The 14,160-nt window shown below is 41.1% G+C and overlaps 1 protein-coding gene across 3 annotated transcripts in view; it reads right to left on the bottom strand.

Moving 5' to 3' along the window:
- The window catches only part of TMEM87B (transmembrane protein 87B), a 43,699-nt gene that overhangs the window by 24,170 nt on the left and 5,369 nt on the right, over window positions 1-14,160 (bottom strand). For all 3 annotated transcript variants that reach the window (XM_059659169.1, XM_059659167.1, XM_059659168.1), the window contains 6 exons: window positions 9,148-9,239; window positions 6,139-6,270; window positions 5,234-5,287; window positions 3,754-3,844; window positions 2,286-2,347; window positions 1,881-2,064 (listed from right to left, as the gene is read on the bottom strand). In XM_059659169.1, coding sequence (XP_059515152.1) covers window positions 1,881-2,064; window positions 2,286-2,347; window positions 3,754-3,844; window positions 5,234-5,287; window positions 6,139-6,270; window positions 9,148-9,239 — 615 coding nt within the window. The remainder of the gene's footprint in view (window positions 1-1,880; window positions 2,065-2,285; window positions 2,348-3,753; window positions 3,845-5,233; window positions 5,288-6,138; window positions 6,271-9,147; window positions 9,240-14,160) is intronic.

The raw sequence follows: 14,160 nt of genomic DNA, 5'->3' as shown, positions 1-14,160 counted from the left end.
TGATAATAAATGAGGGAGTAAAAAAGGAACCAGTAAACTACAGCCCTGGGCCAGATCTGCTCCTAGGCCTGTTTTTATAAATAAAGTTTTATTGGAACACAGCCATGCTCTTGTTTGTGGCTGCTTTCATGTAACAAGGGTTGAGCAGCTGCAACAGAGACTGCATGGCCCATAAAGCCTAAAATAGTTACTATACGGCAGAGTAGTTTGGTGACTCTTGAAATAAAATGGGTAGCTTTATTCTTCATAAGTACAGGAGTGCTGTACTTAATGGCTTAGACAGGAGCTGGACTGCAGGTGAGGAAATGCTTGGGGCTATTCCCGAAGTCCAGGAAAGAGTGCTGGCAGTGCAGATGGAGAGAATTAGAAAGCATTCAGAAACCAGGTGTGAACTACCTCATTCTTCTTTCAGCTCCTTTCTCCACCTTGTCCACAGAAATCACAAGAGACCTGTCAAGTACCTTGAAGAGGTACAGATACACGCAGTTTAATACGTTTCCCACGCCAATCTAGAAGCACAACAGAAGGAAGTCCACCTGATATGACCCATTCTTACCGTTAAAACCCACCTTGGGTCTTAGCCATCACTGCTCCCACCCCTTTAAAGTCTCTTCTTCCAGGATCAATGCGAGCAAGACAGCGTCAGTAACAGAATTCCCATCTGGGAAACCACACATCAGCCCCTGCCCGGCCTCCTGGCACTCTCCTCTCCACAGGACTCAACACTGACAGCAGTCTGGGGTCTGTCTCCCAAGCCCTGCTGGTGTCGTCCCAGACAGAGGGCTTGAGGACAGCAGATGGGGCGCAGGCTCTGGCTGCCCTTGCCGCAGTCCACTCCACAGATAAGAGATGACCACCTGCCTCTTCTAACATTCAGGAACACTTCAATCCCAGCCATCAGCAGCAGCCCCGTCCTTCCTTCCTTCCTTATTTACCAGTAGGTAAGAGACACAAACATGTCACTGAACTCCTTGTGGACTAATAGCACCTCCCACGTGCCTCCCTGGATGCTGTCCTTTCTTTATCCTCTTGTACGAGTCCTTTTAAACTTTTTACTTGGGGAAATGACAAATATTCCCTAGCAGAGACAGTAAATGAAATCCACATACAATCACTCAGCTTTAATAATTATCAGCATTACGCCAAATCTGTTTTATCTGTATTCCAACTGTTTTTCTCCCCTAGAGTATTTTAAGTGAATAGCAGACAGAAGCACGCCCTTGGACAATCTGAGCCACGCTCATCCCCTGACGCCTCAGCAGCACGTCCCTGAGCGCGGTCAGCCCTTCGGGGCCTCTCCCTTCCCAGGCTCAGCGACAGAATGAACGGTTCCTTGACTTCTCTGGCTTCTTGACATCTACCTACCTTCTAGAAGTCTGGGCACACACTGCGGATGCCCACGCACACGCCCCCGCTGCTCACACACACTTCACATGGAGGCCTCTGCCTGCGAGAAGAGGCAGGACAATGCAAGAAGGCTGCAGGCACCACTGATTTTACTCGCCAGGGGCATATATTCTTGTTTTGTTTTGGTTTTTTAGGAGGAAAAAAGTAGAGGGTGAGAGGGAAACAGAGAAATATGATACAAAACTGGCAGCACCGAAAGCTCCCCATCCAGACACTGTGTTTTTAATCCGGTCAAGGTGACTGGCCATAAGGGAACGAGATTTTCTTCTCCCCCGGAGGAAAGGGAGGGAAAGGCAACGAGAAGAAAAATAAAGAATGAAGACGACACACATGCTGGCCCAGATCAGAATCACACTCCTGGTCTCCCCACAGCCTCCCTCCTCTTCACCTACGACGTGGCTGTTCTCACAGCTGGGCTCAGACACCGAGGCCCTGTAGATCATACTGTGTTTTTGGGGAAAGTCACAACTTACTTGATAGCCCAGTGCTGTTGATGTTTTGGTATTCAGCATAAAACACTGCTTTTTCAAGCATTCCCAGGAATATGACAGCTGCAATCCAGAACTGAATTCTTAATATATCTTTCCAATAACAAGCAGACCACATCAGCCAGAGCAAGCCACATAAAATGTAGACAATGCACATCACCATGTAAAACTGCAGGGAGAGAAGCAATTGTAATCACCTAAGACTTACTATCATTTGAAAACCAGTATTTCTCATTCAACTCTCAATCCTTTATTTTCCAGTCACTCTGGACAAAGAGGGCATGTCAGGGCACTAGCTACTAAGGGATTACCATCACTGAGCTCTTAGAATTTTTAATTTTCAAATTAGGATACAAAATTCTTTTTTTTTAAATGGTAAAACATACTCACAATCATGAGAGGCCAATCTGATGCAGAGAGATATCCTTTCGGCCCCATCATAGAAAGAGAAACTGGTGAAAGTGAGGGTGGGGATAAAGAAAGTAAACAGTTAAATTAACAGTTTTCTCTTAAGTTTTAAATGTAAGCTCACTCCTCAGAAGACTCCAAAAATACAAAGCAAGCTAACAAATGCTGAATCTTTCCCTAGCACACACAGATATTGGATAGTTGCTAGTTACATAATGTGATCTTTTCAAAATACCTTCACTAGTACACACTCGGTTGTAAAACCTGGGCCAAATCTCGCCTCATGCAGAGAGCAGAGTTGCACTGGCTACAGTCTGGCCCCTGCTGAGTTACCAACCTCCTGAGAACTTTGTCTCCCTTCACTAACTGGGATGAATGACTGACCTCAAGCACCTAGTCTGGGTTGGTGTCTAAGAAGAAACAGAGTGTCCAGAACCGTGCAGAACTCACTGGACTTAGCAACTGCTCCAGTTTCTAACTAGCAGGGCCCCAACCCTGCCTCTAGCACCTGGAAGGAAGGGGGACCGGCGAGGTAGCAGAATGGCAGCAAGGTCCCTGCTCCCTCTATGTGGCATGGCCTGGCCCACATATCACCTCTAGGAGGAGGCCCTGCTTCACATTCCTCCAGATCAGCCCCTCCACCACCCTCCCCAGGGGTCATTAGCTTCCCCCACAAGACACCAGTCTGTGCCTCTCTGCAGTGATACCTGTTCACCCCACTGCTTTCTGCCCCTCCCCTGTACTGGGCGCCTCTCAGAGACAGAGCCTGGCTTCCCCTCTGTGTCCCCAGCGGATGAAGCAGAACAGAATGACCCTCAGGACCCTCACAGGCTATTGGCTCCTGTCAGCCCAGCAGCCGCTCTGGAAAACGACAGCAAAAGCAATTGCAGGGTGTGTGAAGGCCTTCATCCCCTTGAAAACTGCCTGCTGTGAGGATGCTCTTTCTCTGGGCACAGAGAACTACGGCTTAATGAGCCACAGAAGGGCTAGCGTGTGGGGGGAAGGGGAGCTCACAGACCCCAGCAGCCACAGCTGCCAGATATGCTACTTCTACTCCTAAGTTATAAACTAATGTTTTAAAAAAACTTTTCAAAGAACAATAATTTTCAAACTTTGACGATGGCCATTTTCAACAAACAGAATATAATTTACTTCAAATACAATTAAGATGTTGCCTGCCCATTTGTTTTTTTGTTTGTTTTATTTTTAACATCTGGAACAATGGTTTTCTATCCCACCGTTAAGTTTGAAATTTAACTTAATTTAAAATTTCCAACCCATTAAGATAAGTACAAAGTTTTAAGTCTCCCAAATAAACAGATTATTCATTTTTGAGATTAACAGAAATTCATTTTTCAATGTGTTTTAACAGAGAATGTAGATTTGGGTCAATGACAAAAATACAGAATACAGTAATTAGATAATAAACATGCATGCAGTTTAACTGTACCATTCAAATTCCATTTTGCATTGGGTTTTCCCGTTTTAATAGAAATAATAAGGATGTGAAACCCATCTCTATGTGTTCTTGCAACAACATCCTGAAACAGGAAAAAAATATCCTTTATGTTATTTTTTAAAATTGCTATATACCATAAGACAGAGCCAAACAACTGCTTACCATATTTTAAAATAACTTTTAATAAGCGAAATGGATCATTTTTAAAAAACACAAATAGGTAACACAGAGAAAAGGAATAGTGGGCAGTGGAAGGATCCCCCCTCCCCGCTTTTTAAAAATTGATTTTAGAAAAAGGAAGAGAGAGAGAGAGAGAGAGAGAGAGAGAGAGAGAGAGAGAGAGAGATATCAATTGGTTGCCTCCAAGCATGGGCCCCAACCAGGGATCAAACCTGCCACCTTTCGGTGTATGGAAGGGTGCTCCAACCCACTGAGCCACACTGGCCAGAACAATCCCCCGTTTTCTACCACCATCCTTCCAGACCCAAAGGGATGGAAGAGGAAAAAAGGAGTCATTTCCACTCCTTAATGTTTTCTACTTTTTACATTTCTATAGGTTTCCCTTAATATTACCACTCTATGGTTATTTACTATCACCATCCAAATAGTTTCTCTTCCCTTACTTTATCCAAATGTCACCATTCAGTTTTTCAATGTGTTTTTTAACTAACTGTGGGAGGAAGAAGTCAGATAACATCATGAGAAATGACTCAGATTCCGTATACAGGCTAAATTATTTAAATTCTTCAAGGTACTGTTACTAGCAGTCCCACTGGAGACTATGACTGCTGCTGTAATGTCTATGACCCCTTCAAGGCCCCATGTAACAGGGCCAAACTTCTCACCTTCCTCCTTGCTGACTATTTCCTGTCCTTCCCTTTCACTTCCTCCTCTCCTGAGGCAGTTAGTGCCAAGTGTGTGCCCTGCAGCGTGAATATCCGGCTAGTTTTTAAGATGGTGCAAGAAAACGAGAAATGTGAGCAACCATTAAGCTCTCCTAAATCTGCTCAGTTCCTATACACAACTCCTTCTAACCCTCTTGGCCTCTTGGTCTTCTGACTTTTAGCAATTTCCCAAAAGACCACATTTTCTCTCCCCTCCATGCTACTCATGGTTTCTACCTATTTCTTTGCATCCTTAATGACGATACATACCGGCCCATTACTATGCTGTCTTGGGCATTTGAAAGCAAATTTTATTTTTTAAAGAAAAAGAAAAGCTACATAGAAGTTAAGCTTAAATTATAACTTTAAAGAGATTTTTAACAAACACAGAAGCAAGTCTGTATAAAATTCATATAGATCTATGTAAAGAAATATACTGTTTTAAATAAAGGTTCTTTTTCCTTTCCCAATTCTAATAACCCTATTTTATATCACTCTCCAAGTGCTCCATCCATCAGCAGATTCTTCCAGTCTTACTATATAGCTTATGTATATAATTTGATTTAAAGACAAATAAAATGACCTACCATTTGTTCCTCCTGGTTTGAAACATTTCCGATATTTGAAATTAGTTCTTTATTCTGGAAAGGAGAATAAATAATTCCATTTTATATTACTGCATTTCTATGGGGATAAGTAATTTTAACAGTTAATATTTAAAAAAAGTGTTATAAAAAAAGTAAAAATTTGAAAGCAGAACATCAAAAAACAAATTTCACTGTAGCCCAAACATGAGTGATAAAGTCCAGCTTTGGAAAAATTACTCCCTTACTCAGGATAGTGGCCATGGTAGGGGGACAGAACTAGGAACTTAAAAGGAAGCTCCAGGTGCTAATATATTTGTCAAGCCATATACTTCTGATAAGCACACTTTATTATATGTTTATTACACTTCATAAAATTTTTAAGTAATCCCTTTAAAATTTTTACTAGACATATTTTCATTTCAGAATTCACAGAGCAAAAAATAAGTTAAAATGACCCATAGCCTCAATGTCTCCCAGAGATGACTGAGGGTGACATTTTCGAATCTGATCTTCCACACTGGGAGGGAGCAAGTGCATAGAGAAGGAGAGAGTATTCCCTTGTGTTAAATGCTGACAGACTGTGGTAAGAGGAGCAGACCACTGGATTGAACAATGTGGTCACTGGTAACCTTGACTGGTGGGGTTTTGGTGGGACAATGAAGTGGAGAGAAAAGAGATGAACTGACAGCAGATCATGAAATGACGTTGTTGTAAGGGGGAACAAAGAAACAGAAAATGGGGCCTACATCTTACTATGTGCTACCACATTCACAAAGAGCCAAGCCTAAAATTTAACAAATCAAGCATCTTAATAAAAATTTTGGTCAAACAGAATTTAGGCTGATACTTGTATGCACTGGGAGTAAAATAAATTCTGTGTTTACATGGCAAGACAAGATACTCACATATAATGAGGGAAACACCTGTAAGTCGCTGTTGCAATCTATGTTTTCATTTTTTGTTGTCCAACATTCAATGTTCTTGAAATAATTACCACAAAAGTCTTCATCAATACTTTCAGGCTTTTGTGACTGCTCCTACCCAAGGTAAAATTTTGTTATAATTTATTTCCACACTTCTTAACCAAGAAGACAAATAAAATTTAACTAGAGGCCCAATGCATGAAGATTCGTGCAAGAATGGGCCTTCCTTCCCCTGGCTGCCGGCACATCCTTTGCTCAGGTCTGAGCCGCCTTTCTGCCTTTGCTTGGGCCCTGAACCACCTTTCCGCCTTCCCACGCTGCCCAGAGGCCTGGAGCGGCTGAGGCGGTGCGGAATGCCTGTGCCGTCGCCATGGCGATGATGCAAGCGTCCCCCCCACCCCCACGGCTTGGCACCTGCGTATGCAAATTAACCCGCCATCTTTGTTGGGTTAATTTGCATACTCACCCGATTGGCTGGTGGGTGTCGCAAAGATACTGTCAATTTGCATCTTTCTCTTTTATTAGTGTAAATATTTAAATAATACTAAAATATATTCAGTTTGGATCACTTGAAAATATGCAGAACAAAATACAGAATATAATTTTAAGTAAAATTGACGAATCATAATATCTTAGCCATTCCAATGTGCTTGCTCAGAGATACTAATACAGAATACAACCATAATCTTACAGTATGAAAATGATTAAGGTGTTTTGAAATACACAACATTACTTTGTCCTGGGGCTACTTCCATCTTATCCCAAGTGTTAAAGATCTCAGAGAGAGAAAGCAGCATTTAATCAGGAGGAAAGACAAACCAGACACTTAGCAATACAGAGCAAAGGTGCAAACCTGACCGAGTGCAGGGGACACACTCATTTACTCATCAGGACCTAGGGTTCTTCCCTCCTAGATGTAGGAATAAAACCTAATGGCAGCTCCCAGTCATCAAGGAAAGGGTAGGTGGACTTCCACTAGCAAAATATGGGACAATTTGAGCAAAATAATAGGTTATAGCCCATTGACAGATAGGTAAGAGAGGAGAAAAGAGAGTTCATTCTCATAGCAGAATGATAATGTAGATGAACACATGGATCAGAAAATCACCATGTAGCAAACATCAGAGTAATAATCCATTTATCAGGTAAGACTCAAGGATGTGAAAACCAGGATTGATGAAGAAAGAGGATACATCCTATATCATAAAAGCCTAATATGCAAATCAACCAAACGGCAGAACGACCGGTCACTATGATGCGTACTGACCACCAGAGGGCAGATGCTCAATGCAGAAGCTGCCCTCTACTGGTCAGTGTGCTCCCACAGGGGGCGCGCCGCTCAGCCAAAAGCCAGCCTCACAGCTGACGAGTGCAGTGGTGGTAGCGGGAGCTTCTCCCACCTCCGCTGCAGGCAGGCGGTAAGGAGCGAGGGGTCCTGGACTATGAGAGCCCCAGACTGTGAAAGGGATGTCTGACACCACAGCTACAGAAATGCAACGCAATCCTAGATTGGCTCCTGTACCAGAAACAAACAAACAAACAAACAAAAAAGCCTGCTAAAAAGGATGTTACTGGGACACTCTCTCTAAAAATCAATGGAAAAAATAACCTCAGTGAAGATTAACAGAAAAACCCACAAAAACAAAACAAAAAAACTAGGAGCCAACAGCACATAGATCTGTAAAGAAACCATGGAGGGCATCATTGAAAGAAATACCTGGATGAGGACTCAGGGGCTCAGGCTGCAGGGCCAGGGCAGGACAAATCCCGCCTGGCCTCTCTTTCTCTCTCACAGCTCCACCACCTCCCTCCACCCCCGACATTCCCCCTACCTTTTCCTGATGGTTCCTTCCCTTCCTCACTTCTTTCTGAGATCTGCTCAAATTAAATCTACCTGTAACTCACATAAGTTCTAGGTGCCCTATTATTAATTTTTTAATGAAGTGAAACTTTTACATTACTTTCCTAAATTTATTTTTGTTTACATGTGACCCTACATGTTCGATTTAAAATTTACTAACATTTTCATAAGATACAAGTAAATGAAAAGATCTGTATTCTTCTCAGAAAGCATATGCTTTGATAGAATTAAAGCATGTATTACCTAAGGCCCAAATTTAATCTGTGGCACTTCTAAGACTATAATCTATATTTCTAGCCTCTTCACCTAATGAGCTAATAAATCTTTATACTCATAATTTTCCTTCATAGCTTTACATACATCAAAAATTTGTGTTAGTGGGATATCACATAACACCTATTAAAATGGCTATTATAAAAAAGACAAGCCACAAGTGTTGGCAAGGATACGGAGAAAAGGAAGCGCCCATGCACTGTTGGTGGGATTTTAAACTGGTACAGCCACTATGGAAAACAGTATGGAGGTTCCTCAAAAAATTAAGGATAGAGCTACAATATGACCCAGCAATTCCTCTTCTGGATAATTTGACAAAAATATGAAAATACTAATTCATAAAGATATCCTTGTGTTCATTGCACCATTATTCACAATAGCCAAGATATGGAAACAACCTAGTGTCCTTCAATGAATGATTTGATTAAAGAAGATGTGGTATGTATATACAATGAAATACCACTCAGCCATAAAAAGGAGTGAAATATTGCCATGTGTGACAACATGGATGGATCTTGACAGTATTATGCTAAGTGAAATAAGTCAGACAAAAAACTGTATGTTTTCACTCATATATGGGACAAGCCCCAAAAAGTAACAAATAAACTAACAAAATAATCAAAAAGAAACTCATAGACAAACAACAGTATGGTGGTTACCACAGGGGAAAGAGGGTGGGAGGAGCAAATTGGGCAAAGGGGGTCAAATATATGGTAATGGAAGGAGACCAGACTCTGGTGGTAACATGCAATAGAGTACACAGATATTGAATTATAATGTTGCATACCTAAAAGGTATATAATGTTAATACTATTACCTCAATAAATATAATTTTTTTTAAATTGTGTTTTACTTACATCCAGCTTAGCATATTCATTTTGACAGGTATAATGCTTCAAATACCACTCTATGGTAAACTTCATAGGCTCGTGACATTTGAATGATTTAACTGTTGAAAAAAAGAAAGTCTCATTTTTCAATAATAATATACATACGCCAATGTAAACTTCAGGTTTTAAGAATATAATTTAAAATGGGCTACTTCAATGAAAAAATGAGTAAAACATTACTTAATTTCTCCAAAAGTCACTGCAAAATGAAACAGTAAATTCATTAAATTAAATTATCACGGTTAGTCAAAAGTTGCTATACTACTGTTCATTTCATCTATATGTTAAGTCCGGTGTTAAAATCAACCGAGTGGCCAGACATGTTAACACTGCTTACTTCACTTTAGGTGTTCTCTTCACTGAGTCATTCAAAATATACTGAGCAAGCACCCCTTGTGTGCCAAGAAGGGACATAATGGGAAATCTAGAACAGTTCCTCTCCTTTACATAGAGGATTGGGGAAACAGCAGATTAACAATTAAACAGGCCCCAGGAGAGTATGAAGAATGGGGTGCTGGCAGGCTTGCTGGAGGAGAAGGCCTGTAATGTGAAGGGGTAGCCAGAGTTAGCCAGGTGAGGAGGAGGATGAGAGAGTATATGCAAATGCTCAGGAAAGGTGAGTGAATGGTATAAACAGGCCCATCTAAAAACAGTGTGCTATGCTTAGAGTGCAGATTGGGGAAACTGGAGAAAATTCATAAGGGCTCTTATGTTCTGCTAGGGAGTTTTCCTTTATTTTTAAGCTAGTGGTCTGCTGTACAGATTCGTGCACATTGAAAGGAAATTAATTAAAAGAAATATTTTAATATCGCTATTCACCCTTTCTCTATAATAGAAGTGTCAGAGGTGAAAATTAATAAAATGTACATGAAAATAATATATAAATTGATTATGAAATAAATAACATGCTATAACAGACATGACATAAATACAACAAAAGCATGATATAAAAACAAAAGATGATATAAAAACATCAAAAATATAAAAACATTGATACAATGACTGCTAAATTGATTAAACTTATTCTAATATCTCCCTGTATACCACATTAAGAGTAAAAACAATTTCAGAGTGCTTGACTAATTTCCCTTGTGATGAAGTATTTACAACTTTAATGTCACGCGCTCTTCGAACTTGAGAGAAAGCAATATATAACTGACCATGCCCAAAAAAGGGCTCAAGTAGGAATATTCCTAACTCTGTCTAGAGTTTGTCCTTGTGATTTATTAACCCTTTGAGTGCCAACCAATATCCTAGGAACTATGCTAAAATTGCCAAGGCATTTTTGCTGATTTTACAGCAGTTTAGGAAAAAAATTATGAATCACAAGTAAATGAAGTTACATATTCAAAAACTTAAGAAAACGTTTACTACATTGACATACTTAGCAATTTCATCATCACTAATAAAAGCAGACTTAGAACTGACCGCCATTTCGAAGCTCTGATAGTGCTCCCGGCACTTTTGGCGAAAGACAGGAGGAGCACGATTGCGCGCCCCGGCACCCTAGGGGTTAATAGTCATTGCAAATGCTGACATCACAGGAAACTGTCTTCGAATTAATTTAAATGGGAGGCAAGTGTCAGATAGGGAGAAATCAATTCTTGGAATCAGAACAACCTCTCCTTCCGCAGATCCTGTGAATATTTCAGCCTTGATTATGTCACAATCTTGTGATCATAAATCTAGTACCATTACAAAGACCCCATTTACTATTAAGATTTCTCAGTAGCATGATGATTGCACCTTATTTCAACTTTAATTTATGACACAGCATTCCCAAAGGAGTAATACTATTAAGAAATTTGATGGAAAATTTTCCCTTTTAGCATTTGTTGAATTAATGGAATCACCACTCAAATAGGTGTGAAAATCTCCACTCAGTATATCCAAAATTTCTTCAGTTAATTTATGAACATGCTCATTTTTAGGACAAAGAATCGCATGTTTAGATATAGCCTATATAATAAAAGGCTAATGTGCAAATCGACCGAATGGCACAACGACCAGTCGCTATGATGTGCACTGACCACCAGGGGGTAGAAGCTCAACACAGGAGCTGCCCCCTGGTGGTCAGTGCGCCAGAAGCCGGGCTCATGGCTGGCAAGTGCAGTGGCGGTGGCAGGAGCCTCTTTCGCCTCCACGGCAGCGCTAAGGATGTCTGGGGGAGCAGGCCTAAGTCATCAGTCGGACATCCCCCCAAGGGCTTCCGGACTGCAAGAGGGCAAAGGCCGGGCTTAGGAACCCCCTTCGAGTACACGAATTTCATGCACCAGGCCTCTAGTTTTAATATTACCTACAGATACACTATTTCCAAAGGTAGCTTTCTTTCAGCTTCAGAGACACGTTGTGCCAATAGTTGTTCTTCAGATACATTCTGTTGATGATGCCGGCTTCTTTCGGCTTCAGAGATACATTGTGGCAATAGTTGGTCTTCAGGCATATACTATTGACGATTTCGGCTTCAGAATGTCAACAAAAACGTGACATCATTACCGGCACCCACAGCCACTAGATCACATTTTGTGCCATGGGGTCTCGGCAGCGTTGGCTGCGATTTGGTGGAGTGTTGCTCTGGGGTGCTGACAGGGCCTGTGTCCCACTTGGGAGAAGCTGAGTGTTGCTTTGTGGGTGCCAGGTCTGTAGTGCCATTTGCTGTTAAATGACTTGTCGCTAGGGAGAGGAAGTTGGGTGTTGCCACGTGATGTCATTACCTGGTGCCCACAGCCACCGTTTCTGAGCTGTGCTGGGCTGTGGACTGCATTTTGCACCATGGGGTCTTGGCAGCATCGGCTGCGATTTGGTGGGCTGTCGCTCTGGGGTGGTGGCGGGGCCTGTGTCCCACTTGGGGGAAGCCGAGTGTTGTTTTGTGAGCACCAGGTCCACGGTGTCGTTTCTCTGTGCACGTCACAGCAGCTCCTGCGTTGAGCGTCTGCCCCCTGGTAGTCAGTGCATGTCATAGCGACCGGTCAGAGAGCTGGACACTTAGCCTATTAGCCTTTTATATATATAGGCGTTTCCAGAAGGAAGATAACAATATTACACAGACGGAAAAGAATTAAGTCTAGAATAAGACAAAGCTCTTTCTTTTCACAACATGGCAGCATATCACCAGAGAGAGAGCAAAGAAGCTACAGTGTCTTTTATGACCTAGCATCCTAAGTGACATGCCGTTACTTCTGCCATATTCTACTGGTCAGATCAACATTGATATAATGCAGGGATTACACAGGTCATGAATACCAGGAGGCAGGTACCACTGTGAACCTCATGAAGGCAACCAAAGGAAACCCAAACTGATACAGAAACTGACTTCCAGAGGCTCAGATTGGTAGAATTTCTGGGGCAAAGCACCCAAGAGTTGGGAGCTACTCAGAGAAGGAGAAACACACTCAGCACAAATATCCCCTTGATATTTGTGCCGCATAGCAGTTGCCCATGCACAGGGAGAAGTCCCACAATCCTGAGTTTACATAGGGCTTGCACTATTTGAGTTTCCATGAGCCAGAGTTCATAGGCCTCATTCAATACGCCAAGCACCAGGGAGAGACACAGAAGGGTCACACCTGAGAAGTGGTGCTAAGTCAGCCCTGGAGTAAAGGCTACTCCAGATCCATCCTGAAAGAATTAAAAATAAAATTGGAAAGGAAAGAACTGACCCAAAAGAAACTTTACTCTCTGCCAGAACAAAGTTGTTCAAGAAATACATCACAGCACTCAAGAATGCAAAATTCACAACATTCAGCATCCAAACAAAACCACTAGATATAAAAAGCAGGACAATTTGACTCATATCCATGGTATGAATCAGTCCATATAACAAAGATGATGTAAATGACAAAAATGACAGAAATAGCAGATAAAAATGTAAAAACAGCTACTATAAATATGTTCCACATGCTCAAATATATAAAGAAAAACATGAAAATACTGATTAGAGAAATACGGTATTTTTAAAAAGAACCAAACTTCTAGAGATTGAAAAATACAATATCCAAAATAAAAAGTTCATTGTATGAGATTAACGGCAGATTCGGTACTGCAGAAGAAAAAGATCACTGAAATTGAAGACAAAACAACAGAAATATCCAAAATGAAGCACAGAAAGAAAAAAATGTAGCAGGGCCTCAGTGACCTGTGAGACAGTATCAGCAGTCTAACATTTGTAAATGGGACCAGGAGGGGAGGACAGAGATGGGGATAGAGCTTCTAAGTCCACGATCGAAGGTCCGTGTTTCAGTGTGGATGGATAGATACCCAGCTGTTCCAGCATCTTTTGTTGAAAAGACTATCCTTCCTCTAATGAATTATCTTTACACCTTTGTTGAAAATCCATGGACTTTATGCATGTGGGTTTATTTTTGGGCCTCTAGTCTGATTCCTTGTTCTATCCTATGCCAATACCACACTGTTATGATCACTGTAGCTTTATGTAAGTTTTGAAATCGAATAGTAAAATCCCTTCAACTTTGCTCTTTTTCAAAATTGCTTTAGCTATTCTAGGCCTTTTGTATTTACATATAAATTTTAGAAACAGTCGATTTCTACATAAAAGTCAACTTTGATTCTGATTAGAATGAACTGAATTTATAGATCAATCTGGGAAGAACTGACAGTATGTTAGGTGTAGATTTTTCATAAATGTCATCAGGACGCTTTTATGAAAATCATAATTTTATCAGATTGAGGAAGTTTTTCTAGTTTTCTGAGAGTTTTTATCATGAATGGGTATTGAGTTTTTTCTAATGCTCTTCTGAATATATTGAGATAATTATATGGTGTATTTCTTTCATTCTGTTAATTTGGTGAATAACATTGAGAGATTTTCAACAGTGACTTCGTGACTACATCTTGAATAAAGCAGCACAAGTGGTCACCTAAGGGAAATCAGACATCTGATCCACCAAACTGCATGGCCACATATTAAAGGTACCAATTCTTAGTTTGCAGGCACTAAAATCTGGCTCTGTGAGAACACAG

This window comes from Myotis daubentonii, chromosome 12 (assembly GCF_963259705.1).
Source record: "Myotis daubentonii chromosome 12, mMyoDau2.1, whole genome shotgun sequence".
Classification (NCBI taxonomy): Eukaryota; Metazoa; Chordata; class Mammalia; order Chiroptera; family Vespertilionidae; genus Myotis; species Myotis daubentonii.
Note: the sequence above shows the minus strand (reverse complement) of the source record. Positions and strands in the feature narration are given on the sequence as shown.